Source organism: Mastomys coucha, unplaced genomic scaffold (assembly GCF_008632895.1).
Source record: "Mastomys coucha isolate ucsf_1 unplaced genomic scaffold, UCSF_Mcou_1 pScaffold5, whole genome shotgun sequence".
Classification (NCBI taxonomy): domain Eukaryota; kingdom Metazoa; phylum Chordata; class Mammalia; order Rodentia; family Muridae; genus Mastomys; species Mastomys coucha.
Window position 1 is genome coordinate 116,584,169 of NW_022196911.1, and position 8,584 is coordinate 116,592,752.

The 8,584-nt window shown below is 53.8% G+C and overlaps 1 protein-coding gene across 6 annotated transcripts in view; it reads left to right on the forward strand.

Annotated features, from left to right (window-relative positions):
• The window catches only part of Baiap2 (BAR/IMD domain containing adaptor protein 2), a 66,104-nt gene that overhangs the window by 52,209 nt on the left and 5,311 nt on the right, over positions 1 to 8,584 (forward strand). For 3 of the 6 annotated variants that reach the window (XM_031354749.1, XM_031354750.1, XM_031354747.1), the window contains exons 7-13: positions 1,622 to 1,774; positions 3,537 to 3,761; positions 3,903 to 4,104; positions 4,504 to 4,705; positions 5,677 to 5,745; positions 6,229 to 6,391; positions 7,673 to 7,707. In XM_031354749.1, coding sequence (XP_031210609.1) covers positions 1,622 to 1,774; positions 3,537 to 3,761; positions 3,903 to 4,104; positions 4,504 to 4,705; positions 5,677 to 5,745; positions 6,229 to 6,391; positions 7,673 to 7,707 — 1,049 coding nt within the window. Of the gene's footprint in view, positions 1 to 1,621; positions 1,775 to 3,536; positions 3,762 to 3,902; positions 4,105 to 4,503; positions 4,706 to 5,676; positions 5,746 to 6,228; positions 6,392 to 7,672; positions 7,708 to 8,197 lie in introns of all 6 variants that reach the window. The other 3 variants (XM_031354752.1, XM_031354748.1, XM_031354751.1) reach the window with 3 other exon arrangements.

Genomic DNA, 8,584 nt, shown 5'->3' on the forward strand with positions numbered 1-8,584 from the left:
TGGGATGGAACCCAGGGCATTTCTTGTGCTATGCAGGTGTCTACCACTGAGCTAGAACACCCACCCCCAAAATCTCTTCATCTTTATAGTTGTGACTATTCCCACTAAATGTCAACTGCCAAACCTCGCCTGATACCACCTTCTCCCTGGTCCGTATGAAGTTGACTTCCCTGGACTCTCTGAACTTCCCTCCCCCTCTGTCTTGGCACATTCAGAATAGATAGTCGGGTCTGGAGGTTTGCACTGCTCTTGGGCTTTTTGACAAGAACCTTCCTGGGTAGGTTATGTTTCCCCCAGGAAGCTCAAGAGTAGTTGGGACAGGACAGCTGTTGGTGGCCAGAGACATACCTGTGACCTCAGGGGCTTCAAAGGGATTGAGTCTTTAGATGGGAGTTTGGGGAAGGCAGTGCTCTCAGAATTCTATGGAATCATTTGACCACATATCTCTCTTGAGCCCAGAGTATCTGAGGATTAAGGGAGGCTCACAAAGCCACCCAGATTGCATACCCAAGTGAAACCCAGATAACCCAGATGAAAGGTGAGGGAGAGGTCATTTTTCAGTTCATGTTCTATGAGGACCCCTCACCAGGCACATGCCATCCCAGGGACAGTCATCCATATGTTTTTGATGAAGGCCTCTCTTCGCCTGTATGTGGTATTCCATGGAACAATCTAAGGCTTGCTCACCTGTTCTGCTCTCCACCTCCTCTGTGGTGGGGCCCATGGTCTCTCTCCAGCAGCAGGTTTCCCTGAGTCTCCTCAGTCAGTATCTCTTGAGACCATTCTGTATGTGCTAGAGCTGAAACTCCGAGGCAAGAGAAACTGTAGGTGACACGAGCCTGAGGGCTGCCCTGTGGTTTGTGGAGCCAGGACATGGGAGCTCACTGCAGGAGCCCCAACCCCACCCCCTTCACTCTGATATCTCTATGCTACATGTAGCTGAAGCCTGGAAGGGACGGCCTGCCACTGGTACCTTACCTTCCCCTTCTCAGGAAGAAGTCCAAGGAATGCTGGGATTGGTGGCACATGCTTATAATCCCAACATGACAGGCAGAAACCGGAAGACTACTGTATGTGCTCAGGGCATAACTAAATTTTATAGTTCAAAGCTAGCCTGCCTACATAGAGACCCTTTCTCAAAAATATATTTGTATGGGGACTGGGGAGATGGCTCAGCGGATAAAGCACTTGCCACAGAAGTCTAGGGACCATAGTTCTGATCCCTAGCACCCACATAAATGCAGATAGGCATGGCAGCGTGTACCTGTTAGCCCAGCACTTGGGAGGTTGGGACTGGGCTCCCCAGGGCAAGCTGAGCTAGTAGAATTCAAGAGCACTAGTTTCCATGAGCTCCATGTTCTGTGAGAGACCCTGCTTCAGTAGAAAGCGATCAAGGAAAACACCGGCATTGATTTTTGGCTCCATGTGCACGCTTCCCTGCTCACAGTGCACGTTTAAAAGCCTAGAGATCCTTCTACCTGGGTCCTCCACAGGACAAGATCCTGGGAAGCTGGGCAGGTATGCCAAGAGCGGCCTGCATGCATGATTGGATAAGTTGCCTAAACCCAAGCAGGATCTGCCGTCTGCTCACTGACCTGTCCCCTCTGTCTCCTGCCTCCAGTACATCGATGCCATCAGCAATAAGCAGGGTGAGCTGGAGAACTACGTGTCTGACGGCTACAAGACGGCACTCACTGAAGAACGCAGGAGGTTCTGCTTTCTGGTGGAGAAGCAGTGCGCTGTGGCCAAGAACTCTGCTGCTTACCATTCCAAGGTGAGCTAGGACTGCTTACCATTCCAAGGTGAGCTAGGACTGCCGGGCCTTCCTGCTCAGGGCAGCTGGCCCCATTTGCAGGTGAGAACTAGGACCCAGACTATGTGAGGGTCTGAGCTCCCAGAGTGGCACTAATACTGGGACAGGCATCCTTGTTCACCTCAGAATGAGGAACAGAATTCTAGAGGAAGAATTGCCAGGTCAAAGGGCATGACATTTTAAAGACCTACATTAGAAATTGGTGGATGTTTTAGGAGACTGACTGCTGAAGAGAGACCAGGCATGGGCTTTGAGAATTCTTAAATCACCGTTGGCTTTTCTGCTCCAACCAAGATCTAGACTGAAGGCATTCTAGGGAGGGAGTAACGCAGTCCCCTGGGCTCTGGAAGGGTTGGCTTTTCACCTTCCTCAATCCTGACTATGCCCGTCTGGACACCTTGTGGCCCATGGGCTAGTGAGTCTACAAGCCATGATACTGGTGACTTCTAGCCTCTAAGGCCAAACCGTGTCACCAGACATCTGGACCTTCCTGGTTTAATGTCTAATAGCTGCCATAGTTTGGCTGCCCCCATGGAACTGGCCACTCTCATCCCATGCCACACCTCCTAGACAGCTGTGGGTCCTGCCTAGCTCCCAAGTCCTCCCCTTCACTGCTCCAGATGCCTTCTTCTCAGCCCAGACCTGGTCACACAGTGTCCTCAGAGTCCTTCCTTGCCCCCACTTTTTTTGGTGCCATCAAGCACTAGGCTTTTGGTGGCTCATTGAGTCTGCCATTCCTGGTCCCTCGTGACCCCTGAGAAACCAACCTCCTTCCACTAAGTCTAGTGAGGGCTCCCTACTAGATAGACACTTCCCCCATGCTTCCTCTCTCTACCCTCTTCCATCATAGGACTCACACGTGTGTGTGCATATACACAAGTGCACACGCACACACACAAACACACAGTTCCTGGGAAGTGCCACATTCCAGGACCTGGCCCAACCTTGTTAGGCAAAGAAAGTTCCTGTGAAGAGCTGCATCCTCCAGGATGGTCTGCAATGAGCCCTGCTTGTGTGGCTTGGGCTTAGGGCATTTAGAAGGCTCATATAACCCCAGGGGTAGGGAAGGCTCAGATGGTAGACTCTTGCTAGAAACATGTTGGGGTAAGTGGAGCCCTGTCATTCACAGCATCTGTAGGAGCTGAGATGGGGTCAGATTGTGCCCCCTGGAATACTCAAGAGCATAGGTGTAATCAGTCAGTGCAGCCAACCATAAAGACCATATTCATGTCTTTGTGAGCGAAGGTGGTCTAGAGACTGGTACCATACACACTGACATGTGTCCTTCTCACTGTCATGTGTATTCATTCATACATACACACACATACACACACACACATAACCTAGAGCACCATACACACTGGTATGCATCCTTTCAACTGTTGTGTGTGCTCACACATATACACACATGGCTGTGTGAGCCCATCCATGTCTGTCTTCTGTAGGCGCCTAGGAGGCACTACCAGAAGAGCCTCCTGGGTCTGGTCTCAGAGAACCCTGGTGTTCTCTCAGCACCTAGCACATAAGTGCACACTCTTTAGCAGGTATCCATTTTTGAGATGCAAGACCTCGGGTTGAAGAACCCTTAATGAAGAACACTGGGGCCAGGCAAGGCCACACACATGCATGGCAGTGATGCTTAGGGAGACACCTGTGGACTGTGCCCCACAGCAGGACCCCATGCTGCTTCTGACACCTTTCTTGTCCTGTGTCTCTACTCTAGGGCAAGGAGTTGCTAGCCCAGAAGCTGCCTCTGTGGCAGCAAGCCTGTGCCGATCCCAACAAGATCCCAGATCGTGCTGTCCAGCTGATGCAGCAGATGGCCAACAGCAATGGCTCCATCCTTCCAAGTGCCCTGTCAGCCTCCAAGTCCAACCTGGTCATCTCAGACCCCATTCCCGGGGCCAAGCCCTTGCCAGTGCCGCCTGAGCTGGCACCATTTGTGGGGGTGAGTCCTGGGGCTTTAGAAGCTTAGGGGTTGCTCCCTTTGCTTGGGGTGGTAGCATGCTCTCCAAAGGGCAAACCCAGTGCGCTGAGCCCAGGCCCAAGCTGGCTCCCAGCGACGCCCTGCCCCTGCCTCTTCCTCCAGCGGATGTCTGCTCAGGAGAATGTACCTGTCATGAATGGCGTCGCAGGCCCGGACAGCGAGGACTACAACCCCTGGGCTGACCGAAAGGCTGCCCAGCCCAAATCCCTGTCTCCCCCGCAGTCTCAAAGCAAGCTGAGCGACTCGTACTCCAACACACTCCCCGTGCGCAAGAGCGTGACCCCGAAGAACAGCTATGCCACCAGTAAGGGCCTGAGGGTTCTAGGCTGAGAAGCCAAGGCTTGTGAGTGCATGTGTGTGCACATGACTATGCAAGTATGTCTGTAGGTGTATATACGAATGTGTGTATCTGCATGGTATATGTGTGCATATGTCTATGTGCATGTCTACAAATACCTGTTAATAGTATGTGCCTGGGTATTGTAAGGCATGTGTGAGCATGTGGTGTGTATTGATTGGGAGTGTGGCATGGTGGAATGAGACCCAGGACCCTGCCTTCAGCAGACAGACAGGCTAGAGGGCGGAGGGGTTTCAGTTGCTCACGGGCAGCTCCTGTGCTTGCTCCATGACTGTTGTTAGTACCTGTATCCCGGCTCCATCCGCCGTGGACAGTCCTCTGACATGCACACCGTTGTCTCGGCAGCTGAGAACAAGACACTGCCACGTTCGAGCTCCATGGCCGCTGGCCTAGAACGGAACGGCCGCATGCGGGTCAAGGCCATTTTCTCCCACGCGGCCGGTGATAATAGCACCCTGCTGAGCTTCAAGGAGGGCGACCTCATCACACTGCTAGTGCCTGAGGCCCGCGATGGCTGGCACTATGGGGAGAGTGAGAAGACCAAGATGTGAGCACCCACCCGCAGAGAAATCCTGACGCAGCCTGCCCACATCCACAAACATAAGGGAGTGGCAGCACTCAGATGCGCTAGCCAAGTCACAGGTCTCCTAGCGGGAAACCTGAACAGGACAGACAGGGATGACATGATGCCACATACCTGGGCCTTCTCCCCACTAGCCCAGTCTTTATAGCAGCCAAGCCATGGGCTGCTGCTTCTGTCTCTTGGTGCTTGATCAGTCTTTGTTGTTATTTGGCACAAGCACAGTGTTCTAAATGCATATTCACTGGGGCACACCTTGGCTATTTCCAAGATGAGGGCCTATGGTTTCCCTGGCAGAGTAGACTTGACCAGCCCCCCGCACCCCCCCCCCACCAAACTCTCCTATAGGTCTAAATAGCCTTCAGCAATGTCACCAGGTCTCAGGGCCACCCAACTCTGCCTAACTTAACACCTAGTACAAGATATGGGGCAAACAGCCAGTCTTGGTGCCATTTAGAGGCATCCCTCACTCCCCCCCACCCCCAGCCTCAAAACTTTGTCTAGGCGTGTCTTCGGCACATGTGGCTAAGCAGCTATGGCCGAGATGAGATATATACTGAGCTTTGCTGTGTCCCAGCAGCAGCCACATACTGAGCAGGGAGCCTCAGAAAGGTCCCAGAAGGATAGGCTGTATTTGCCTCTGTCCCAGTGGTCTCCTGGTCTTAGAGCTCTGACCATAATGGTAGTGGGCTGTGTCAAGTGAGGTACAGGTTGTCAGACCATGACTCCACCAGGCAGGGCAGCTGGACTGCCTCAGCCTTGGGACTGGGCCCCAGCCACATCATTGGGCTCTCTGGAATATGAGCACCTATCCTTCCACATATGGGCTAGCACAGGCTGGGGAGCTAGGGAGACTTGGGATCTGACAAGGGTCCTGTCATGCATCAGGAGGGCCTATGGCATGGATACTGGAGTCTCACCTAAGACCTTTCTTCTAGGCGGGGCTGGTTCCCCTTCTCCTACACTCGGGTCCTGGACAGTGACGGAAGTGACAGATTGCATATGAGGTGAGCATACTGGCTAGGGCTGAGACCCCTGGGCACAGAACTGGGCAGGATGTCTAGTTCTTTCTCTGCCCCTCAGAGCCATCTTGTAGGCTCTACTGCGCTGGAGACTGAGGAAGGGTGTGGGAGGTGGGTCCCAAGAGCCCTGGGAATGCTGGGAAGCATGCAGATGGAATTCGGGACAGTTGTTAACCAGCCCATCATGATTGGGCTGTCCGTCCACCGCCTGCCTCCTGGAGCAGGGTTGGAGGGACCCTGTCACAGGGCTTCAGCAGCCAGCATCTGGCAGTTCCCTCCTGGTGCATCTATATGTACAGCTTAGGAACCTGGCAGGGAGGTTAGACAGGAATACCTGTAAGGTCACTGACTGCTGAGAGCAGCCCAGTGGAGTGAGTGAGGTATGTGGAAGGAGATTGAGTGTCTCCAGAGGACACTGGCCTGTGTGTTAGACTGTCTGGCCAGCTACTGAACCTCTCCACCCCACAGTCTGCAGCAAGGCAAGAGCAGCAGCACAGGCAACCTTCTGGACAAGGATGACCTGGCCATTCCTCCTCCTGACTACGGCACATCCTCCCGGGCATTTCCCACCCAGACAGCTGGGACCTTCAAGCAAAGACCCTACAGTGTGGCAGTTCCTGCCTTCTCTCAGGTGAGTCCTGGGGCTGGAATGGATCTGCATGGACGGAACATGCGTTTGGCTGATAGGCTCATGGCAGACGCTCCATGGCTTGAGATTTTTAGCCTCACACCTTACCAGACTGAGTCTGCTCACTACCTTTTTTTTTTTCTTTTCTTTTTTTTTTTTTATATAAGCTCACTAGGTGGGGTTTGGGTACTTGGGCATGGCTGGCCTGTGGGTCATCCTGAATACCCACTTCTACCCAGGGCCAAGGAAATCAGAAACTCCTTTCCTGTGAGCAACAGGGTGCTTGGTCACATCCGCTGGTAGCATGACCTGCTGCTGCCCAGAGCTTTTTAGTCAGTTTGAGGCCGTAGGTGACTGATTAAGGCCTTAGGCCCTGGGGAGAGTCCCTGGCAAACTCCTGTCAAGTAGTACTCAGAGTGTCCAGCTTCAGTTGGGCATAGGACAAGGCTGTGGGGGTGACGAGTAGCTCCTATAAACCTGGGACTTAAATAGGAAGTATGTTGGAAGAGACGGCAGCGTATCCCTGGCTCTAGTCCTAGGGCAGGACCTCTACCTGCACATAGAGAAAGAGAACTCACCATTCCCAAGTCTAGAGCTACCTGAGGACCAGCGTGGTGTCCCAGTATCTGAGGGGTTCTGTTGACTGTATAACCCAAGCATGTGCACTCATGTTGGAAGCAGGCAAGATCCTCCCATTGGCTTCATCCTGACCTAGAGGGATGGTGGAGCTTTGGAAGTGCTGCCTCTAGGGAGCCTGCACTTCAGGCAATGTGAGTGGGATTTGGGGGGCTTGGGTCTAGGGAGGTCTAGATTGTAAAGATCCTTGGCTATGGCCTTCAGGGTCAGAGCCACACTGGAGCTGGGGCTCAAGAGTATGTGGTGGTAGTGGGTGCCCAATCTTCCCTGGCTGGAGTTATGGACCTTGGGGCACATGCCAGCCTCAAGGAGGCATTTAAAGTGGAGTCATAAAGTGGTATGTCCTATATGTACAGAAAGCACACATGATCCAGTCTACACTGGCCAGAGGTGTCTTTGTTAATGTGAGAGGTCACCTTATCCATGTCACCATTTGGAACAATAGTCTCTGGAGAGGTCCCCAACCACTGTGACCAAAGAGAGGATAGAGAGTTGGTAGGGAAGGAGCCACCTTCCTGGGGAGCCCAGCCTAGACCTCAACAGGGGCAGGTCCATCTTTATGAGAACTGTGCTAGGGACACATTGTCAGTAAACATGTGGTTCTTAGTCTCTGGTGCCCAACTTGATGGCTCTGCCTTTGTTCCCTAGGGTCTGGATGACTACGGGGCACGGTCTGTGAGCAGGTAAGAGGCTTTGGGCTTCGTTGGGATTGTGGGTGGGTGGCCACAGGCTTGCTTAGGGTAACCTCTCCCTTGGTACCTGGCTTTTCTTACTCTGAGAACCTGAAGCTTGACCCATAGCCTGGCCAGAGTTAGATCCACCCCCCTGTCCTGGGCTCCTGCTCTGCTCTTTTCTAAGTAGAGTGAGCCCCTCCTTCATCCCGCTGGGTCTTGGTGTCTTGGCCTGCTTTGTTCATCCCAGCAGGCAGGGCAGGGTTGGGGAGGGTTGTCAGCCCACCTCTAGGCCTTTTCTCCCTAGAACCAGGTAGGTCCTCACCAAGGGCTGCAGCAGCTGCCTGCTGAGCACAGTCTTGTTCTGGGTTCGTCATCCTCCCAGAGGCCAGGCAGCCTGGCTGCTGGCTGGCTAGGGCTCTGCCGGGTGGCGGGCGGGCCTGCTGCCCCTGGCCGGCAGTGGGCATGCGTCTGGGCAGCTGTCCTGTGCTTTGTTCCACAGTGGCAGTGGCACGCTGGTGTCCACAGTGTGAGGACGCTGACCTCAGGCAGCTGCTCTGAAGAGCTCCCCCCAGTCTCCATCGGTTTCCCTCCTCAGCTCTCGTTGGTTTGTTCTTGGGTTGTTTTCTTTCCCACCCGCTCCTGCCTTTTGGTTGGTGATCCTAGACTCTGAAATCCCCCAGGGTCCATGGTGCTGCTCTCTGCGCCCCTGCGCTCATGCCCCCAGCAGGTGTCCCCGGCCTGGAGCATTAACTGCCAGGTGGGGGCCTGCTGGCTGAGTGGCAAAGCAGCGTCGGCACCTGCTGCCCTAGCCCTGTGGTGTTCACGATGCACATCCCTTTTCTGAGGCTGGCCATGAGCCAGGGCTAGAGTTTGAAGAAAAAGAAAA